General features: G+C 41.1%; 1 protein-coding gene across 1 annotated transcript in view; it reads left to right on the top strand.

The window, feature by feature from the left end:
- The window catches only part of LOC140467929 (intercellular adhesion molecule 5-like), a 36,274-nt gene extending 13,772 nt beyond the window's left edge, over window positions 1-22,502 (top strand). The window contains exons 3-6 of the mRNA XM_072563995.1: window positions 15,733-16,047; window positions 18,539-18,832; window positions 20,671-20,958; window positions 22,371-22,502. Of these exons, the coding sequence (XP_072420096.1) occupies window positions 15,733-16,047; window positions 18,539-18,832; window positions 20,671-20,958; window positions 22,371-22,492 (1,019 nt within the window). The 3' untranslated portion in view covers window positions 22,493-22,502. The remainder of the gene's footprint in view (window positions 1-15,732; window positions 16,048-18,538; window positions 18,833-20,670; window positions 20,959-22,370) is intronic.
- The last annotated feature ends 1,415 nt before the right edge of the window (window positions 22,503-23,917 follow it).

Below are 23,917 nucleotides of genomic sequence, written 5' to 3'. Positions count from 1 at the left end.
CCCACCTGTCCCCACCCGTCTATCTTCCTTCCCACCTGTCCCCACCCGTCTATCTTCCTTCCCACCTGTCCCCACCCGTCTATCTTCCTTCCCAACTTTCCCCACCTGTCTATCTTCCTTCCCACCTATCCCCCTCCTTCTATCTTCCTACCCACCTATCCCCACCCGTCTATCTTCCTTCCCACCTATCCCCACCCGTCTATCTCCCTTCCCACCTGTCCCCACCCGTCTATCTTCCTTCCCACCTGTCCCCACCCGTCTATCTCCCTTCCCACCTATCCCCCTCCTTCTATCTTCCTACCCACCTGTCCCTACCCGTCTATCTTCCTTCCCACCTATCCCCACCCGTCTATCTCCCTTCCCACCTGTCCCTACCCGTCTATCTTCCTTCCCACCTGTCCCCACCCTGTCTATCTTCCTTCCCACCTATCCCCACCCTGTCTATCTTCCTTCCCACCTATCCCCACCTGTCTATCTTCCTTCCCACCTATCCCCACCCGTCTATCTTCCTTCCCACCTATCCCCATCCTTCTATCTTCCTTCTCACTTGTCCCCAATCATCAATCTTCCTTCCCATCTGTCCCCACCGTCTATCTTCCTTCCCACCTATCTCCGCCCGTCTATCTTCCTTTCCACGTATCCCCACCCATCTATCTTCCTTCCCACCTATCCCCACCTGTCTATCTTGCTTCCCACCTATCCGCTCCACCCTCCTGTCCGACTTATTACCCTTACCCCCACCTCCAACCACCTATTGCATGCTCAGCCCCCTTGTCCCCAGCCCCACCCCTCTCCCATTTATCTCTCCATCCCCGAGGCTCCCAGCCTCATTCCTGATGAAGGGCTCCAGCCTGGAATGTCAATTTTCTTGCTCCTTGGTTGATGCCTGACCTGCTGTGCTTTACCAGCAACACACTCTGAACTCTGAACTCCAGCATCTGCAGACCTCATTGTCTCTATCCATACCAGTCTACTAGCTCCGACACCATTGTTTCTTATTTTACGACTTAACCTTTTGTGAGGTACCTTGACGAACACCTTCTGGAATTCCTAATACAACACAGTCAGTAGTTCTCTTCTACCCACTCTGGTTGAGACTTGCTCAAAATAACTTTAATAAATTAATCAGACATAATTTCCTTTTCATGGAGCCATGCTGACTTTGATTGGGTTATGATTTTCCAATTGTTCTGCAAATACTTCCTTAATAATTGATTCCAATTTTTTTCCAAAAATAGATGTTAGGTTAATTAGCCTATGTTTACCTGCTTTTTGTCTCCCTCCCTTTTTGAAGAGGGGTGTCACAATGGCAATTTTCTATCTCTGCTATTTCTCCAGAATCCAAGGAGTTTTTGAAAATTACAACTAAATGCATCTACTATCGCTGTAGTTACTTCTTTTAGGATACTAGGATGCAAGACATCAGGGACAGGGTCTTAATCTGCTTTTAGCCTCATTAGTGTATCTGAAACTATGTACACATTGACCTCTCTCTTCGTTGTTGTATATTTAAAAACTCTCTTATTGTCAGTTTTCATATCCTCACTAATTTTACCATATAATTTGTTATCTCTGACTTCATTAACTTTTTAGTCCTTCTTTGATGGATTCTGAATTTATTCCAGTCTTTGGCCTCCTTGTCTGCTTTTTATTTCAACTTACTGCTCTCTTTAACTTACTTGGTTAGCCATGCTTGGTTTATCTCTCTATTAGAATCTTGCATCTCTACTGGGATACATCTATGCTGAGAGTCATGAATTTCCTCCTTAAATGTCTACCACTGCTTGCTTACTGTCATTCCTGGTAATCTATCTGCCTAGTTCATTTTAGCTAACACCAACTTCATTTCATTATAATTCCCTTTATTTAAGTTAAACAGGTTTTTTTCTGACCCAGGTTTCCCACTGCTGGAATGAATATTAAAATCTATCATATTATGATCATTACTTCCTGGGTGACCTTTTACTCAGATGCCATTTATTAAACCTCCTCACTATCCATTACATGGTCCAAGATAGCCTGCTCTCTGTTCCATAAGGTATTGCTCTATCAAACTATACCTAATGCAGTCTATCAATTTGTTGTCATTGCTACCTTTTCCAATTGAAGTAACCTAATTAACATGAAGATTAAAGTAACCCATAACTATTGCTCAATTCTTTTTACATGCTCCTATGAGTTGCTGATTTAAAGCCTTTCCTACAGAGTGCAAACTGTTTGCGGTCTGTATACTACTCTTACCCATGTTGTTTTTTATTTCCACCCAAATGGAATCTACATCACCTGAGCCTAGATCATCTCACACAATTATTGTCATAATATTTCTTATTAACATGACTTTTCCACCACCTTTTCCCTTCTTCCATCTTCTGAAAGGTCAAATATCCCTGAATGTTAAGTTTCTAGTTTTGATCTCCTTGTAACCAAATATCCATAGCAGCTATGACATCATATTTAATTACCTTGATTTACATTGTCAACTCATCTACCTGTATGCTGTTATAGTTCCTTAGGGATTCCCTGTAGGGATTTTATCACCTCCACTTCCATCTACCTATTGCACTCTCAGCTACCTTCTCCCCAGCCCCACCCCCCTCCCATTTATCTCTCCACCCCGGAGGCTCCCAGCCTCATTCCTGATGAAGTGTTTTTGTCCAAAACATTGATTTTCCAGCTCCTTGGATGATGCATAATCTGTGCTTTTCCAGCACTACACACTCTCGACTCTGATATTCATCATCTGCAGTCCTCACTTTCTCATAGTACATCCCCCTATCCCAAACCACTGAACAAAATCAAGCTAGTTAGTCAAATGGACGTGACAGCCTCCTGAAACACAGTTCCCAGGTAACTCTCCCCCTCCCTGATTTGTCATAGTGATGTCACTTTGCTTTGTATTGGGCATCTGAACCCTGTGTTTCAATCTACCTCTTTAATATAATCCTACAAACTATGAACCAAAAAAGCAAACAGCACCTCTTCCCCTTAATACCAAATTCACATGCAGCCTCCAAAATCCCCGAACTATATATTCACTTGGGCTGTCTCTCATTCCAGATGTAATTTCTCCTTACTGACCATACAAAGATTACTCATCAATACAGTCATTGAATTTCCCATCATCTGTTGAATGTACATAAATTATGTTCATTGTTTGCAGCTATTGGCAAGAATTAGTTGTTCACATGAATCCTGAAAATGAAATACACGGTAAGACTGTGGTAGTTGTGAAGGGAGAGGTATGTTTCTAACATCTAGTTCTGTGAATTAATACAAAATCCATTTAAGGTTAGCTATTGGCTCAATCCTTCACTAACCACAATTCTGAATCACAGTGCCATCAGCATCCTGCAGCACAGAAATAGACTGGTACATAAATTATATAGTTACAATTGCAGGTTAGAGTATCTCATTTGCAGGCTCCCCATAAATGGTCCAGAAGCCACAAGGGTCTTGAAGGAATAACCCACTACTTTTCTCATTCAGCTACTATTGAAGCTCCAGCAACACTGAAAAATAATTCTTGACACCATCTAGGACAAAGCAGGCTGTGTGATTGGCCCTTCCTCCACCTGAGGCACAGTAGCTTCAGTGTGTGCATCTACAAGGTATAATGCAGTATCTTCCCAATGCTCCTTTGACAGCACTTTCCAAATCTACAACCTCTATCACCTAGAAGAACTAAGACCGAGGACACATGGCAACATCACCACAATAATGTCCCCTCCAAGGCTCATTAGTCATCCTGAAAGAGAATTAAATGAATGTTTCTTCAATGTTTGGGTTAACCATTTGGATGTCTCTACGCCACAATGATCGCAGCAGTATAATCCTGGCCAGGCCAGCTTTGATTGCCCATTCCTAATTTGGTAGTAAATGCTGGCTTTGCCAGTGGCAATGGCATCCCACAAACAAATAAATAAAACCTTGAACAATGAGAGAAATCTAGTCAGTAAACCATCTCTAGGTTTGAATCATCTGTCAAACCTTCGGGGTGACTCAAATGAATATTCAGAAATGCGCTAAATCTTTGCTTTGGTTCTGGTGGTGATGGAGGAAGGGATAGAAGAAACAGGCTTCTGGGTCCTGAAAATACTCCAAAGGGAAATAGCGATACATTAAGATTTTGATGGAGATGTCCCTGTTCACCTAAGCACAACAAGCAAGCTTTCAGAACTGAAGAACCAATCAGAACCCTTCCATTTTGAAAGAAGAAGCATATGACAGTAAGGAAATGATTTTTACAAAAATCATTCACAGGATATAGGCACTGCTGACTAAGCTAACATTAGTGCCCCTCCCAAATTGTCCTTGAAAAGGTGGTAGTAAGCTGCCTTCTTGAACCCTGTTATGCACATGGTACAAGTACACTCACACTGCTGTTAAGGAAGGGAGTTCAAGGATTCTGCCCCTGTGAGAAACAGTGATATATGTCCAAGTGAGGAGGTTGTGTGATTTGGGGGGATGTTTTTGGGAGCCCACACACCTGCATCTGTTGTCCTTGGGTTGCTAGGTGGTAGATGTTATAAGTTAGGAAATTAATAAGTTAGGTTCTATTAAAGAAGGAAGGGTGAGTTGTTGCAATGTACAACAACTGTCACTGTGTGTTGACAGTTTAAGGAATTAACATTGTCACCTCATTCACCACCTTCAAACAAGCTTCCTGCTTTTGCTGGATGCTTCCTGAGCAGTTGTTTGAAGCAGCACCCATTCAGGCAAATGGAGAATATCCCATCAGATATCTGACTTGTGCTTTGTCGACACTGAATAGGCTTCGAACAGTGAGGGGGTGAGTAATTCACTGCAGAATTTCTAGCCTCTGACCTGCTCTTTTAGCCAAAGTATTTATATGGCTGATCCAGTTTCATTTCTGGTCAATGGTAACCCACAACAAAGAGCTCAGTTAATTCAGATAGCTGGATGACTGGTTTGATGAAGAGTAATGCCAACAGCACAGGTTCAATTCATGTAATGGGTGAGGTTCCATGAATACACCACTTTCTCAATCTCATCCTTCACCTTCTCAAAACTCATGTTCAAGAAGGTTGTGGATTCTGATACTTAAGTTGATTCCAAGATGACATTGGCAAGATGGATCCAGCAGCAGTGATGGCACTACAGGGTAGCCACTTGGACATTGGTGGTCCGGCATTGGTGAGCCTGGCTCAAGGCTCATGGCAGTGGCAGCAAGGGTGATCTGGACATTTTCTTTTCCTTAATTTCTGCTCTTGTTTTTAATTCCAAATATATATTTCTAAGATGGTGCTGAAGTATAGCAACTGTACACTTCTCATTGCATTCCTATATTCTTGTATTCGGGTACACAAGAAATAAAATCAAATCGAATCTAATCTAGTCTAATCTAATCACCTGAAGCATGGTGACTCTTAGGTTAAACCACCACTATATGTCCCTCTCTGATCAAAGAACAGCCTTTGGTCAGGTGAGATTATGGCAACTTGACCTTACCCCCAGATGCTGACAGTAAAAGAATTAAGGCCATTGAATGTCAAGAGCAGATAGACAGATTCTACCTTGGTCATTGCTTGAAACCTGTGTGGTATAAATGTTACTTGACACCTAACAGCCCAATTCAGGATTTTGTCCAGGACTCGTTGCATTTGGACATGGACTGCTTCAGTGAGGAGTTGTAAATGGCGCTGAACATTGATAATTACACAATGACTATCTCATTCAAAGTTAAAAATCACACAACACCAGGTTATAGTCCACCAGGTTTAATTGGAAGCACTAGCTTTCAGAGCGCCGCTCCTTCATCAGGTGGTTGTGGAGGACACAATTGTCAGACAGAATTTATAGCAGAATTTATTGCTATAAATTCTGTGTCTTACAATTGTGTCCTTCACAACCACCTGATGAAGGAGCAACGCTCCGAAAGCTAGTGCTTCCAATTAAACCTGTTGGACTATAACTGGTGTTGTGTGATTTTTAACTTTGTACACCCCAGTCCAACACTGGCATCTCCAAATCATTCCATTCATAATCTTGTGATGGAAGGAAGGTCCAGAGTTTACATCTGATCCGTTAGTTGTACGATCAATTAGTTCTATCAATCACATACTCCTTCCACTATTTGGCAAATAAGTCGCCCTGCACTGTGACATCGCTATGCTGACACCTCGGTTTTAGACATTGCTAGTGCTGCTGTTGGCATGTCCATTTGCTCTCTTCATTGAACCTGTTTGATCCCCTGGTTGATGATAATGGTAGAGTAGGAAATATGGCAAGCCACAAGATTGCACATTGTGTTAGAGTACAATTCTGCTGTGGCTCAATGGTCCACAACACCTCATGAATGCCCAATTTGCAGTTTCTATTCAAAATCTATTGCATTCAGCATAGTGATAGTACCACATAACATGATGGAGGGTTTCCTCAGTGTTGTAAAGCAACATTTTCTTTGGACTAGATTCAAAAATAGGAAAATCCTTTGCTTTAAACTGAGGGACTGTGAAAAAAGTTGTTGCAGTTTTTTTTTGAAAAAGCAAGTTACTGGAATGCATTGTGTGTTGCATCTACAAGGTGGCCTTATTAAAGTCTTGGGGAAGATATTAGAATCCTTGGCTCTGTGGGTGACAGTCCAAGGGAAGGTTTCCCCAGTGACAGACGCATTTGGTTTTTATCCTAAACTAGTTGCTTGTGTACAGAATTAATCAGCTTCCTAACAACTTTTTAATTGGTTCTGGTCGAGTGGCTTCAACCTGTTCTGATGAAGGGTAATTGGATACCAAACATTACTTTTGTTTTAACTCTACAGATGCCATCAGATCTGCTGAATTTCTCCAGTGAAATAAGTCCATTGAGGCCAATATCCCATCTCCAAATTACCCTTTATTTATAAATGGAAAGTCCTTGACAATGGTCCAGCTCACTTAGAGTCAAATCTCAGAGTTAACAGGTTGTCTAATATGCTTGTTTATTTATATCTGTCAGTCATGGCTCCCTGCTTGGACCAGGTTAACAGCCCCAGTCAGGGAACTCATGTCCTATGAGGTCCACCAGGCTGACCTTGTTACAGCAACTACTGATGAAGGAGCGTCCCTCCGAAAGCTAGTGTGCTTCCAATTAAACCTGTTGGACTATAACCTAGTGTTGTGTGATTTTTAACTTACTACATCTAGCACTTCTGTTTTTTTCTGCAACTTTGTGTTTGGACAACACAGCAGAAACATTCAGCCTGTGAAGGAGAAAACATCTCTTTCTCTCTCCCCCTTTAGTGAGTGGAGAAGAAAAAGATCATTCTGAGCAGTTAACTACTTTCTCTCTCAGCAAATTTCCTTCTTGATAGGATAAAGGGAGAAACCACTTTCTGAGACACTGAAAGAGCAAATCCTCAATCAATGAATGAAAGGTTGGGAATCGGTGCACACCATAACGTCATGTCCCTTGAAAAGGTTGAAAGGGAGCTGAAGTCTTCATCAAAATAAAACACAATCCATTCTGAAGAATTGTCACAGAGCTCGAAACATTAACTCAAATGTCCCTCCACAGATGCTGCCAGACCAGCTGAGTTTCACAAACACCTTTTATTTGTGTGCATTGAAAAATAGATCTCATCTATACCTGGACTGATTCTAGAACTGTGCTGTTCCTTTCCCACTAGCATTATTTATGTTTTGTCTCTTAATATGTCTGTTTGTATGTAAATGGCAATTTTTTCATTAGGTTCAGAAGTTCAGAAAGTTATAGGTTAGCAATTAGTGTTTCTTTTCTGCCATGGAATTACAACAATCTGTTTCCAATAAATAGCTGTTTATTTACTATCTTTTGATGATTGTTTTCTTTTAACCTGGCAACATCAGTCATCTACACTGGGGACTTTTCATAGCCAGTTTAAATCCTTTCACTTTGTGAAGACTCTAGGAAAAGTGGGGCTTGATTTCCAGTAAAGTGCCGCAGTGAGTCATGGCAACGTTTGAGTGCTGATCCAGGGTTTTGGAACAAAGACAATTTAAGATTGGATGTGGAGTTAGCATGAGTGACAAAGGCTTAAAAGATAAACACCAAGGCTTGTACTACAAAGATAAAATGGCATTGGAAGTTGTAAAGACTTTCTATAACTGTTCCTGATTAACTCACCTTGATGTTTATGATCTCTTTTAATGAAATTGGAAGATAAATTAAAAGTGACATTGCCTGTCAGATCTAAAAAGGCACAGCTAATTGAAGGATTAGCACAGCATTTGCACTTGATAGAGATACAGGAAATACCAAGTACTCCAAATAGTGAGATGTTAGAATCAGTTTATATTGAGTTACAAATAAAAAAGTTTCAGCATGTGAAAAAAAATGCAGAAGTTGGAGTTTGAAATGATCATTAGAATACTAGAATTAAAACTACAAAGGCAAAGGAAGGCAGGAGAGAAAGATGACAACTATAAGCTTAAAATGATGCTGTTTGTAAAAAGAGAATGCTGCTTCTTATTCTGATAGGGAAAATCCTAGTCATAATCTAAGATCCATTGAGGCAACGTTTAAGGTTGTATAGGTCATACCAAAATTAGAGGAAAAGAATGTGGAAGCATTCTTCATGTCATTGGAAAATCTAGACAAATGAAACAACCAAAATAAAACTGAACATTGCTCATAGGATATTTATGTATCATTGTCAGAGGAGATTTCTAGGGATTAAGGCAGTATACAAGAACTATACTGGAAGCATGAGACAGTTCAGGAAGCATAGTGGAAAAGTTTTGAAATTTAAGTAAACAGCTTGGACAAACCTGCCAAGGATTTCAAAAGGTTAAGCAAAGCAATTTTGATATAAGTATATGAACATTAGAAGTTGAAACCACATATGAAGTTCCCTGAGAGATCATTCTCTTCAAAAAAAATTAATAACTTTTGTAATTAAAAACCTTTGTTGAAGGCCAAAGAATTGCAACTACTAAACAGGGATGGCTGACAATTATGAGCTGATCTATAAAATTAAACCATGTTTCCCTCAACCACATAAACTTAAAAAGGATAGAGAATGGGAAAGTGAAAGGAAGGTAAATTGCCAGGGTATAAAAAAGGACAGCTAGGAATGCCCCAAAATCTCTTCTCCAGATCAGAAAGGAAGGTGCTGAGGATGGAGGTGAAAAGTGAAGTGCTTCCAATGTAATAAAGTAGGACACCTTCATTCAGAATTATGGGAGTTGTATAGGATGCGCTGAGGCTCCTAAGAATGGAATCTGTAATAGGAACTCAAAACGAAAATATAATGGATCAACTTTAACTACAATCAGGAAATTGGAAGATGCAAATCAGATTAATAGGGAGATCAGAGAATGTAAAGGGTTTTTTTCAAGAGAACAAAGAACTATTTTTTTCCCAATCATGCTATAAAACGCAAAACTCTGTTGAGGGACACAGAGGCTACTCTGCTTCTTACAACAGCTACTTTTGCTGGAGAAGGATTTAGTTTTTCTTCTAGAGAATGCAGTGTAAGATTTAGCATTAGTAATCAAGATAGGTACAAAGTATGTGCCAGTTCAATGGTACAAAGTGCAATTAGAATGTGACATGCTATCAGACCAGTGGTAGTAGGAACAGTTAAGAAATTACCCCTGGATGGAGTGTACTTACTCCTAGGTAATCATTTGACTGGAGTGAAAGATATAATTTTATTCATAATCACAAAGTCCAAATGAGGTGAAAGAGATGGATCAGTTACAAATACAAGGTCTAGGTATTATTCTATCATTAGTGGTGACCACAGTAATGGCTAATAAAGTCCACAGCCAGAGATCAAAATCATACTGCAAGTAGATGTTAGAATAGCTGAAACTTTATAACGAAACAGGATAATCCAAAGGAGGTATTTGACTCATCATCATTAAGTGAAGCTCAGAAATATAGAAAGTAGATGCAGGAGTACGCCATTTGGCCCTCAAAGCCTGCACAACCATTCAATACCATCATAGAATCTCAGTATCCCATTCCCGCCTGCTCCTATTACCCCTATCCCTTTAGCAACAAGGGCCATGTCCACCTCCCTCTTGAATGTATCTAATGAACTGGCCCCAACAACTTCCTATGGGACAGAATTCCACAGGTTCATAACTCTGAGTGAAGAAATTCTTCATCTCAATCCTGAATGCAGAAAGCAGATTTAGAATTACATGAGTCAGTGTAGGCAGTTCACACTGAAGCAGAGGCCGAAGGAGTTCTGGAGTACTATTGTATTAAGAATGCCTAAGGGAAACTGCACCATTGATGTCATCAATATATCAGAGAAAGATTATTTGGAGGACCACGAGTAAATTGGATCAAGGAAGGTTCCAGGTACCCCACAAAGATACAGGCATAACTGGAGCCCATGTGGGTACACAAACTTTGACTGAAGGAAGTGAGAGGATTAAAGGAGAAGTTATTAAAAGTGAGAACGAGCTTGGTCTGGCAGAGCAGTGTGATGGTGGATGGGGACAGTTCAGGTCTTCTTTCCAGGAAGAGGTGGAGGGTCTAAGAAAACCCTTATGGGGGATGAACATGTAAAGGGATTGCAAGTCCATGGTGAACAGGAGGAGATTGATGCCAACATACTGGAAAATGATGTAAAACACCAGAAGAATCATGGATGTAAGGGGGAGAGACCGTCAAGGGGAGAAAAAGAGTTGAAGAAGGAAGAAATAAGTTCTGCAGGGCAGGAACAGGCAGAAGTGATGGGTCCGCTCAGGTAGGTAGAAGGTAAAAGCAGGATTTTGATTTGAATTGATTGGATTTATTGTTGTCACATGTACCGAGATATAGTGAAAAATGTTATTTTGCATGGTCTACGGGCAGTTCATACCATACAAAGTTCATCAGGTAACAGAATAGAATGGCTAATAAAGTCCATACCTAGAGATCAAAATCATACTGCAAGCAGATGTTAGAATACAGTATTAAAGCTGCAGGGAAGATGCAGTGAGAGAGATGAACATTAACAGTTGAGAGTTCAGTGTAGGCAATTGGGAGACTATGGGTTTAGAGGCTGTATGGGGGAAGATTCCCAGATAAAATGAGGTTAATTACAGTTGTGGACACAATGGTGTGGCGCTCAATGGTGGGATCATAGTCCAGGGTAAGATAGAAGATGTCCAACAGCTGGCACCAAGCCTCTGCCATGTCAAGGTCATTATGACACACAATAACAGCACTATCCTTGTTTGCAGGCTTGATGAGAAAGTCAGAAGTGGATCTGACAGCAGTCAGTTCAGAGGGAGATTGGTTCAAATGTGTAATGTGAGGTAGGGAAATTAAGACAACCAATGCTGCATCAGCAGTTCTCAACAGGTCAAGAGCAGGAAAAGGCCACAAGGAAGAATCCAGGTAAAGGGAGAGTGTTGGAGGCGGGTGAAGATTCCCTGGGGTGTAGAGAGGACTCTACCCAAAGAATTGGGCACAGAGGCAGAGGTGACGGAAGAAGAGTTCAAAACATGTGCATTCAAAATTCATTGAGATGAGGGCACAAAGAGATATAACTAAGACAGTTGCTCAGTGTGGAATGTTCACCATCAGAGAGTGGAAGGTCAGAAGGGATATTAAATATTTGACAAGTAGTAGAATCAGGAAAAAGGATAGAGTCAGAGGAGAGGGGAGGGGAGTGGCATTCCAGAGGGGCATGTGTATCTCTGAGTTGTACCAGTTTGCATTTCTCAATGCCTGAAAGAAAAAAAAGATTCTTATTAGAATGCTGAAAGAGCTGGAAAATCCACTGAAACGGAGGTGCAGGATAGCTCTGAGCCAGCAAGAGGTAGTACTGATTGAAAAAGAGCTCAAGAGTGTGCAAATGGTGGCATATAGCATTCAGTGTGGATCTCAGGGTGTGATGAGAACAACTGTCTGAGGTGTTTTGTACATCATGGAGATACCTGTGATCCTGAGTGAAAACACAAAGGATGAAACTTCAGCCAGAACTCATGCTGGGTGACCTAGAGCTGGAGGAGTCACTGAGGAATGAGGTGTGGGTGTAGAAACAAATACCAGGAGAGAAAACAGAAGTAACAATGGAGTACAAAAAGAAAGGTTAGAATGGAAATCCAATCGGAGAGAGGAACAGAACTTACCAGTCCTTGCAATTATAGATTGGACAATGACAATTAAGGTAGTAGTGGAAAAGTTAACTCAGTACTGTTCTTGATATGGACTACCAATTGAAATACAATCTGACTAAGGTTCCAACATTGTGATTGAAATTTTCCAGGATAATGATTGGTAATTTGAGTATAAAATAGCCGGTCTACCAAAAAAATAGAAGAAGCATGGTAGCTCCAAACCAAAAATAAAAACAGAAGTTGCTCGAAACATTCAGCAAGTCTGGCAGTATCTGTAGAGAGAAATCAGAGTTAACAGTGCGGGTCCAGGGACCCTTCTTCAGAACTGATGGAAGCTAGGAAAAAGCTGATATTTACTCAGTACATTGGGTGGGGCTGGAGAGGAAGAAACGATAAGTGAAGATAAAGACCAAGGAGAAAGAAAAACAGTTGGAAAGACATAGAAGTGGCTAAAAGTCAGTCTGGGGGCAATGAATACCTCCTAATTGGGGCTATTAGTAGCTGATAAAGTTGTAGCAGCCTGTGTGATAACAAGGCCTGGTGTGCAGGTCTTGGGGTAAAAAGGTGGCCTCAAACCCTAAAATTGTTGAATTCAATATTCTTTTTTTGCTTTCTCTTCAGCAAATCGTTCCTTACGCATCTTTGCATTCTTCTCATTAATTTGAGCAAACTTCTGCTCAATTTTCTTGATCTTTTCTTCCCCTTGTTGGTGAACTCTGGAACGGGTTTCCAAAACACGCTTTATTTGCATTTCCTGTTTCTTTTAAACTCTTCCATTTTGTGTTTCTTCTTTTCCTCCACCTTTTACATTCTTTCTTCCTCTTGTTCTCGTTTCTTCTTTAGATTTTCCAGACGAGCGGTCTCTTGTTCCTTGTGATCAACTTTCAGTGGAGTGTGCATTTAATGAAGGACTTAACTCCTGTGCAGCCAACAGACACTGGGGTCAGCAGCAATTGGTTCTTTTGAACTGCACGGAGGAAGCTTTTGTGCTTTAGTCGAACCACTTTGCTGGCTGTAAGGTCTGGTGAAGGGGTCTTCTTTCTTGGTGGAAAGTCATCTGTTTCTCATTCTTCATTGTCATTACACACAGCTGCCACTGCATGCTTATAACTACGTTTCTGTTCAACATTCTGGCCATCAAGAAAAACTGGTTCTTTAGAATCACTGCTCTCTGTGATAAGATAACCTTTCTGAATTTTTGAAATTCTACATGTTTCTACATTAGTTGACACCTCCTTCTCTCGATTGTTTGTGGTAGTTTCAATGACACTTCTTGTGCATCTACATTCTTGATTTTTCAGGAACCTTGGTGGCTGATTGTTCATCTTCCTTGGCTCTTCAGTTTTAAGTGGAGCACCAGAGCATTCGTTAACTCACGTTGTCTCATCCATATTGTCATTATCGATGTGACAGCTGGAAGGATTCTCGAATATTCCTCCTCTTGGCCATGGATATACATAAGGATTTCCTCATCGGGGTGGCTCAGTGGTTAGCACTGCTGCCTCACAATGCCAGGGACCCTGGTTCAATTCCCACCTCGGGCAACTGTCTGTGTGGAGTTTTCACATTCTCCCTGTGTCTGCGTGGGTTTCCTCCGGGTGCTCCGGTTTCCTCCCACAGTCCAAAGATGTGCAGGTTAGGTGAATTAGCCATGTTAACTTGCCCGTAGTGTTAGGTGCATTAGTCAGGGGTAAATGTATGGGAATGGGTCTGTGTGGGTTGCTCTTTGGAAGGTCGGTGTGGACTTGTTGGGCCAAAGGGCCTATTCCCACACTGTAGGGAAGCTAATCTAGTCTAATCAATATTCAATCCAGAAGTTTGCAGAGTCCCCAACTGCAAATGAAATACTGTTCTTCCACTGAAGTCTGCCACATTATTATAAATACTCACAGGGAGCTTTTGAGAGATATCTTCAAATTCTCAAAACAGTAATTAAAATCCAATGTCACAAATACAGACAGGATTGGGACAAAGTTTATATTCCTTGCGATTTTCTACCAGCGATTTCCCAAATCATTTGGGTTTGATCCAACTGAACTAATCAATGAGCATGAGACAAGCCATTAAAATTGATTATGGAAGAGTTATGGAAGAGTTCTTAAGACAAAAGAACATAAATTGGTCACTATTGGATTGTATGCTCATGTTTCTACAGACTTATGGGAGCACATAAAATTGTGCAGCAGCATTTAAACACCTCCCAGGAGATTATGAAAAGAATAGGCAGATAAGCATGTTGTCAACAGACATGCTGCGCTTTTCCAGCAACACATTTTCAGCTCTGATCTCCAGCATCTGCAGTCCTCACCTTCTCCTCGAAGGTACTTAGAGGACCTACTTAAGCAATTGTAGTCAGCTGGCTCAGTAATAAATCTGGCCAAAAGTGAATTCACAAAAGCAAAGGTAACTTACTTGGGATACTTCATAGGGCAAAGGTAAATATTACCAAGAACTGCATAAGTGAAGGATCTGATTGAATTCCACATTTCTAAAGCTGAATAGAAAATCATGAGATTTTTAGGAATATGTGAGCTTTGTTATGTGGTCTTCAGTACAATAGCTGTAACTTGTGATGATTCTGGGAATAGTGAGACCTGATCTCCAGTACACTACTTCACAGAGTTGTGACAGTGAGAAGGTTGGAGTTAATCTCCACAAGGTCTGTGTGTCAATCACTTCCACCAATACTCTCATTGCTACATTTGAGACAGGTAAATTGGTGGAAACAAAATCAAGTATGATTTTGTCTCTCCTTGGTTCCCACCTCATCTACTGCAGAACCAATCTAGCAGTTATGTCCTTTCGGACTCTGCTAGCTCAATCAATAGTGATGTTACTGAGATACTCTGGTAATGGTGACTGAATTTGTGCACTCAGAGTGCACTATGTACCCTTGCTACCTTCAATGCCCTAATCAATGTAGCGAATTAGATGGGTTTTTATGACAATCAATAATGGTTTCTTCATAATCATTGTCATTAGATGAGCTTTCAATTAAACTTAATTGCACCAGCTGCCAGGGTGGGATTTAATTCATGTCCCCAAATTATTGCCAATTCAGTGACAGTACCACTACAACACCAGTTCCTCACTTCTGCAGCCTCCTCAATTTTGAAAAACGAAAATGATGAAAAACAAGTGAAAGCAGCTCAGCCAACTCTATTGCGGGGTGGCAGGGAGAATCTTTCGACATGGCAGTCTTCAACTGGACCTGCACTAAGGCAGGCATGGAAGGCCATAAGCTGCCTTGAGCATTGGTCGCCCAGTCTGCCTCTGGTTGCATACTTCCAAGCAGTTCATCAGACTGTGTTGTGTTGGGAAACTGGAGGTTGACTGAAAGCTCCCACATGGCCTCTTTATTCCCCTTAACAAAAGTATGAATGAGTCAAGAATGTGGTGCTGGAAAAGCACAGCAGGTCAGGCAGCATTTGAGGAGCAGGAAAATTGACATTTTGGGCAAAAACACTTCAGCAGGAAAAGTATGAATGAGCCGAATTGGCTACCTGCAGAAGTGGGTTGGGAATTGCTATGGGCCCATACACACCTCATGCTACCTGCAGAAGTTGACAACCTTTTGGGAAACTGCAAACTGGTCAGTCCACTTCCATTCCTGATCCACACCAAGTGGACGCCTGAAACTTTAAACGCACTATTTCAGTGAAACCTGTTAACTGTGATTCTCCTTTCACAGATCGAGAGATAAGCATTACATTACTCCCTGAAGTACTGGAGATTAACAGAACATATAGTCTGGAGTGCATTGGCCCAAGAGTCTATCCAAACAATAAACTCATACTCACATGGCTGAGAGGTAGCGAGATTCTTCAGAGAAATTCCACAGGCGAACCAGGTTCTGTGGATGAAGATAAAAGGTTGAGAAATGTCTTCAATTTCATTGCAAGTCGATCAGATGATGGACAGGAGTACACCTGCTTGGCTGAAGTGGACTTGGGCTCTCAGACCACAAAGTCAATCACAAACTCTTCTATCACTCTGCAAACTTATGGTAAGTTCCAATTGCACAAGAAATGCTCTCTTTCTTTAGAGAATACCATTGATTAAATAGCTATAGTTTGTTCAGAAAAAGCAATGGGAAGCAATCTAGAGATGGGCTTCCCATGAGTTCTTGTTTTGTCCCCATTACAAAATATGATGGATAAGAATTGTTTGTCCTGGATAATGGGGCAAACATGCAATTTTCTCACCCGTAGTCGAGATGGGTACAAATACAGCATTTGCACAGAAATGGCTTAGAGGGATATGGACTGAAAATATGTTGCTGGAAAAGCACAGCAGGTCAGGCAGCATCCAAGGAACAGGAGAATCAACGTTTCAGGCATAAGCCCTTCTTCAGGAATGAGGAAGGTGTGTCCAGCAGGTTGGTCTGGGTGTCCCAGAGGTGTTCTCTGAAACGTTCTGCAAGTAGGCGACCTGTTTCCCCAATATAGAGGAGGCCACATCGGGTGCAGCGGAAGCAATAAATGATGTGTGTGGAGGTGCAGGTGAATTTGTGGCGTGCAGCGGATGCAATAAATTATTGGACCAACCAACCCAACCACCCCGTGGCTCAACACTTCAACTCCCCCTCCCACTCCACCAAGGACATGCAGGTCCTTGGACTCCTCCATCGCCAGACCATAGCAACACGACGGTTGGAGGAAGAGCGCCTCATCTTCCGCCTGGGAACCCTTCAACCACAAGGGATGAACTCACATTTCTCCAGTTTCCTCATTTCCCCTTCCCCCACCTTGTCTCAGGCAAATCCCTCGAACTCAGCACTGCCTTCCTAACCTGCAATCTTCTTCCTGACCTCTCCGCCCCCACCCCACTCCGGCCTATCACCCTCACCTTGACCTCCTTCCACCTATCGCATTTCCAACGCCCCTCCCCCAAGTCCCTCCTCCCTACCTTTTATCTTAGCCACTTTCCTCATTCCTGAAGAAGGGCGTATGCCTGAAACGTCGATTCTCCTGTTCCTTGAATGCTGCCTGACCTGCTGCGCTTTTCCAGCAACACATTTTCAGCTCTGATCTCCAGCATCTGCAGTCTCACTTTCTCCTCCTTAGAGGGATATGAGCCAAACACAGGTGAATGGGGGTAGTTCAGTTTAGGAAACCTGGTCTGTTACTGTGTTGGATGACTCTATGACCTGTTCATGATGTAATTCTAAATGTTCTACAAATCTTTAAGCTTGCTAGAGAGTGTGCAAAATCTAGTCCAAAAAAGTCAATAAAATCTTTGTGAGGCAGATAAACATAAGGAACAGGTGTGGGAATATGCCATTTAGCTCCTTGAGCCTACTCTGCTGTTCAATAACTAATCTTTGACTGTAGCCCCATGTCCTTACCCGTTCCCACATCTCTTGATTTTCCTTCTTCGAGGTGGAGAGCTCAAGTTGGAGAATGTTCTGACTTGCCAGACATTCCATTGGTTAAAGTGTATTGATGGGCGCTCCTTCCACTTTCAGGAACACTGGGTGGCTGAGGCAGTCACCTCTTGCTTTGCCACATGGCAGCCAGCAGATTCCTGACAGTGACAGGAATTTCTGAAGGAATTTCACCTAGCTGCCTTAAACATCACTCAGTGATGAGGAGAGGGGGGTGATAAATAGTTCAGAAAACCTCGTTATAAAGAGAGGGCAAAGAAAACTACAAAAATCTACACCTGGGTTATGAACACTGAAGTCCCAGCCTTAGCCAGGATGTCATAGATAGAGAGACACTGAGAACTGCAGATGCTGAAGAGTCAGAGTCAAAAGGTGTGGCACTGGAAAAACACAGTAGGCCAGGCAGCATCCGAGTAGCAAGAGAGCTGACATTTCAGGCATAAGCCTTTCCTGATAAAGGGCTTTATCAGGAAGAACTCATGCCCTGAAACATCAACTAGCCTGCTCCTCAGATGCTAGGAGAAAGTGAGGACTGCAGATGCTGGAGGTCAGAGCTTAAAAATGTGTTGCTGGAAGAAGGGCTTATGCCCGAAACGTCAATTTTCCTGCTCCTTTGATGCTGCCTGACCTGCTGCTCCTCAGATGCTGCCTGACCTCCTGTACTTTTCCAGCCCCACATATTTCGAGTCATGTTATAGACAGATGCAAGTGAAGATCACAGTGAAAGTTAATCAGGGGCACATTTTTCTGCTACTCAGACTGATTGGTGCACATGAAACAGACTTAATAGTTGAAATATCTGAAAAGTAGCAAGAATTAATTTAAAAATAAAAGAAGTGAACTTCTGCAGATGTCTCCAGCTTTCTGACTATGAGTGAACGTGATAAATTTCTGGGATGATGTCAGTTTTCATTCTAGGTGAAAGTGAGGACTGTAGATGCTGGAGATTAGAGTCGAGAGAGTAAAAACACAGCAGGTCAGGCAGTATCCAAGGAACATTAGAATCAACATTTTGGGCAAAAGCCCTTCATCAGTTTTCCACTCTATCCATTCAAAACTGAAACACACTGCAGCAATTTAAAATGAAGTGAATTTCTTGTCTGTATTACAGCTTTCATGGATCAGCCAAGAATCCTGGACAAAAGACCCAAAGAAGTGAAGCAAGAGGTCACATTAACATGTGAGGTCTCAAATGTCTATCCTGCTGAGAAGATGAGAGTAAGATGGTTTCAGAATGGTGTGGAACTGAACTCAGATATCACAAGGCCAAATTCCAACACTGTCCGAATAACAGCAGCATTGACACCACAAGAATCTGGTCTGATGGAAATCGTCTGTATGGCCGATTTTGAGAAACATCCATCAATTCCCTCAAAGAATAATAGTGCTTTCATTGAGGTGTATGGTAAGAATTCTGGTTATAGAGTCATAGAGATGTACAGCATGGAAACAGACCCTTCGGTCCAACCCGTCCATGCTGACCAGATATCCCAACCCAATCTAGTCCCACTGCCAACACCCGCCCATATCCCTCCAAACCCTTCCTATTCATTTACCCATCCAAATGCCTCTTAAATGTTGCAATTGTACCAGCCTCCACCACATCCTCTGGCAGCTCATTCCATACATGTACCACCCTCTGCGTAAAAAAATTGCCCCTTAGGTATCTTTTATATCTTTCCCCTCTCACCCTAAACCTATGCCCTCTAGTTCTGGACTCCCCGACCCCAGGGAAAAGACTTTGCCTATTTATCCTATCCATGCCCCTCATAATTTTGTAAACCTCTATAAGGTCACCCCTCAGCCTCTGACGCTCCAGGGAAAACAGCCCCAGCTTGTTCAGCCTCTTCCTGCAGCTCAGATCCTCCAACCCTGGCAACATCCTTGTAAATCTTTTCTGAACCCTGTCAAGTTTCACAACATCTTTCCGATAGGAAGGAGACCAGAATTGCACGCAATATTCCAACAGTGACCTAACCAATGTCCTGTACAGCCGCAACATGACCTCCCTACTCCTGTACTCAATACTCTGGGCAATAAAGGAAAGCATGGGGGAGTTTAAAATTAGACAATATTCTGATAGTTCATCACTGTCAACATGTCAGAACTTCCATTACTTTAAACAATAGAATCATTGTTGTTGACTGACAAATTGGGAAGTTTATTGAGCCATTTGTATACTCAGACACTTGGTATGACAAAAGCATAAACATTGGCTAATTGGGTGGGATGGGCCTGTTTCTGTGCCATATATCCTGTATGCACCTTGCAAAAATCTTAATGACACTTGGTATCCCAAGATCATGGGACAGTGTGAGTGACAGTCTATTCGGTGATCAGAGGCGAGTGTGAATCACACTTGGCATTCCAGTTCATAAGATAATGTTTCATTAAGTGACTGTGTAATTTGGATTTGTAAGCACAATAATAAATTTAATTTCGACAAGGAAATAATCATGCCGGCAGAGAAATGAATTATGTCTTGAGATGAATAGTGAATATATTCAGGAAGGATAGAGTAATTTGTCAGATATTTTAATCCTGCTTCGTTAATCACATATTAGATTGATATTGAATCTAATTGTACTATTGTTCGCAACCTACTTTAGCCAGTGAATTATCTGCATGTTTGTGTGGCAGAGGCAAGTGACATGGATAAAGTAACTATTGATACAATTAGAGTCCAGAATTAAATTGCCCATAAAAATTACCCGTAAATAAGTTGTTTAATATGGTTTCTGAGATTTATAAACTATAAGCAAAACCAACAAAAATGTAGGATCAAAAACTGAAAACACAAAACGTTAAGCTGAAATATTGCAAAAAAAGACTTTGCATTCTTTTCATACCTTGCTCATTACGAGATCTCAAAATAGGGAGAGAATTATTTCCAATGAGCAATTACATAGTTTGAAGCATATGTCCTTTGAAACTAATCACTTATGGTAAACTAACCAACAAGCCAATGAGGATGAACACAAAAGGATTCTACAAACAGAAATGAGCAGAATAAATGTTTGGTGAGTTTGGGTCAGGAATGAATGTTGACTAAGATACTGCAAATACTGAAGGAACATGGAAAGATGGTGGAGGGCTTTGTACATCTCCCTGATACAGCAATGAAGCAGGGAATGAGCAAGAAGCATAAAATGCAGCCTGCCTTTGTTTCATTGTTACTAACCCCACACTGAGGGACTATAAGATACAACAATGTTTCTAACAGTATCTTTCTATTATTTTTAGCTTTCTCTTCCCCTGAAATCCAAGTACCAACCAGCCAGGAAGGAAATCTGGTTAATATTACGTGCCGTGTGTTAAATGTCTCAGGGGATCTTGAACTCAGACTGAAGAATGGAAATGACATATTAGTGAATGGATCAAGCAGTACTGGGCTCACTATCTCTCATACAGTAGAAGCTCAAGCTAAGCTGGATGGACAGCAGTATATCTGTGAAGCTGAACTGAAACTTCAAGATCAGTCAATGACAAGCCCTGTTATTAAACAACAGGTTGGAACCCTCCATGTCCTGTGTAAGTGGAATAATTTTGCTGACGAGATTAGTGGGTTTTTTTTCCAAATGGAGACCAATGAATTTCTCATACCAATTCTCCTCTTAGTCCTAACCAAACTGAATGGGTCTTCTCTTAATAACCAAAGATTCCATACCTTTTCAACAAGACAATACTGTTATTCTCTGGTCCCACCTCACCACTGGACTCAACATATTTAAATGCTTTATCCAGTTACAGATATAGTCAATGACACACTTTATCTACATTAGGTTTAGAATCAAAATATCCAGCAAGCACATTTCTTTAATAAACAACTAGTAAACAAGATTTTCAGCAAAGATTTAAATCAAATCAGCACATTCTTAGCAAGTCAGGGGCACTGAACAATGCAGGCACCTTTGAGGGTTCCAAAATGTAGGAGTTGTGACAGCTCCCTGGATCTTGTGAATAGATCTGCATTACTTGGCTGGTGTCATCATAGATGATCCACACACTCACAGTGTAGTACCTTTCCAGAACATTGCTGGTTGCTGATAGTGTGCTCTGATTGCTATGTGAATACAACTGATTGTATGCAGCCCCTGTGGATTTCTAGCAATGGCAACCATGCAGAATGTCCGGAGCATCTGCTTCCCAGCATTCAGGGAAAGCTAATATATTAATGGGCTTTAGTGATGAAGCTATGAGTCACCTCCCAGATAAATTTACAACTGAATGAGTGTGAAATTTCATAGAGATCCTAAGTGTTTTCCTTCAATGATCAATTCCTTGAGAAATTGAGGGTCGCTGTCTCCTTCAAAGAAATTGAAATGACATGTTTCCCAGTCCTTGAGGATGCAAATGCTTGTCTAGCAACTGGCTTTTCAGGACATTCTGATGTGTATTCTGCTCTACCTGTCTGTTAGCTAAATAAAAACCGAAGGAGCTGCCAATGCTGTAAATCAAAAACAAAAACAGAAATTGCTGGAAAAGCTCAGCAGGTTGCAGACTGGAGGCTAGCGCAGGGAGGCAAGTCCCACCTGGGATTTCTATATTAATCAATGAAAACCTGCATCCCCATTCTAAGTGATTAAAGACTTAACAGCAATCTAGGTTTGTTCAATACATCGCATCAGTCGTATCTTTTATTATAAATTCTGTGTCCAACGATCCTACTTCACAAGCTACCTGATGAAGAAGCAATGCTCTGAAAGCTTGTACTTCCAAATAAACCTGTTGGACTATAACCTGGTGTTATGTGATTTTTAGTTTTGTCCACCCTAGTCGACACTGGCACCTCGACATTAATGGGGAATTGCACTTTTAATTAGGAGAGAGGATATAAAGGATTAATAACTTTAAAGCAGAAGCTTAAAACAATATTTGTATGTTATTGTGTAATGAAAGCTTTTGATACTAATTTAATCATTCTTTACTTTTCTTTAATTCAGATCAAACAACAGCCAGAAGGCTTGCAGCAAAGATCATTGGCCTCTCCTCTGTTGTAATCATAGCTGGAGAATTGTTATTTATCACAATCATTTACTGTATCAAACAAAATAAAAAGAAGTAAACATAAATAATCACTGTATGTACAGCCAAGATCAATGTTTATGATGATACGGTCTCAGAACTGATACAATAAAAGGCTAAACAACCCCATCATTAATATCTACATGACAATGTGCAAATTGCCTAGGCTTTTCCTGTCTGTAAAAAGCAGGACAAATCCAAATTAGCCAATTACCGCCCCATCAACCTCTTCAGTGAAATGATAGGAGGAGTTGTTTCACGGTGTTATCACTTGCACACAAAAAACTGCTCACTTACCATCCGTTTGGGTTCTCCCAAGGTCCAGTTGGCTCCTTAATCCAATGCAGCCTTCATCCAAATATGGACAAAAAAAAATGCACAAGCGATAACAGTGAAAGTGTCTGTCCTTGACATTAAGGCAACACTTGATCAACAGTAGCATCATGAAGCAAACTGAAGTCAATGGAAATCAGGGAGAAAACGCCTCATTGGATGAAATCATACCTTGCACAAAGGAAGATGGATGTGCTTGTTGGAAGTAAATTGTCTCAGTCATAGGATATTACAGCAGGAGTTCCTCAAAGTACTGTCTTGCCACAATCATCTTCAGATGTTTCATCAATGTTCTTCTCTAAAACGTAAAATCAGAAATGTTCACTCATTATTACACAATATTCAGCACCATTTTCAACTCCTCAGATTCTAAAGCAGACCACGCAAATATGCAGGAAGGACTGGACAACATTCAGACCTTGTGCTAATAAATGGCAACTAAACATCTCTCAAACAAAAGAATAACTCCCATTGACATTCAATGGCATTATTATCAGTGAATTCCCTACTATCAACATACTGGGCTACCACGGACCAGAAACCAAACTGGACCTTTCTCTTTCAACTTAATACACTCCTTAACCTCCTTGGTTAACCATGGTTAGTTTATCCCTCTCTTGGAATCCTTCCTCCTTACTGGGAAGCATCCATGCTGAAAATCATGAATTACCTCCTTAAATGTCTGCCACTGTTTGTTTACTTTTATTCCTAATTTATTCACCTAACTTACTTTAGCTAATTCTATCCTCATTTCATTGTAATTTCCTTTATTTTTCCTACCCAAGTTTCTCACTCTTTAACTGAATATTAAATTCTACCACATAATGATCAATTTTTCCTTGGGATCTTTCACTTGGGGGTCATTATTAAACCTGCCTCACTACCCTATACATGACCCAAGATAGTCTGCTCCCTTGTTGGCACTTTAACATATTACTCTAGGAAACTATCCCTAACGCATTCCCTGAATATGTTATCATAGCTACCCTTTTGAATTTGATTAACCTAATCAACCTGAAGATTGAAGCAATCCATAATTATTCCACTATTCTTTTTACATGTCCCCATTATTTGTTGATATATAGACTGTCCTATAGCATGACAATTGTTTGAGGAACTGTACATTACTTCT

This window comes from Chiloscyllium punctatum, chromosome 46 (assembly GCF_047496795.1).
Source record: "Chiloscyllium punctatum isolate Juve2018m chromosome 46, sChiPun1.3, whole genome shotgun sequence".
Classification (NCBI taxonomy): Eukaryota; Metazoa; Chordata; class Chondrichthyes; order Orectolobiformes; family Hemiscylliidae; genus Chiloscyllium; species Chiloscyllium punctatum.
This window is presented reverse-complemented; position numbering and strand designations above follow the sequence as displayed.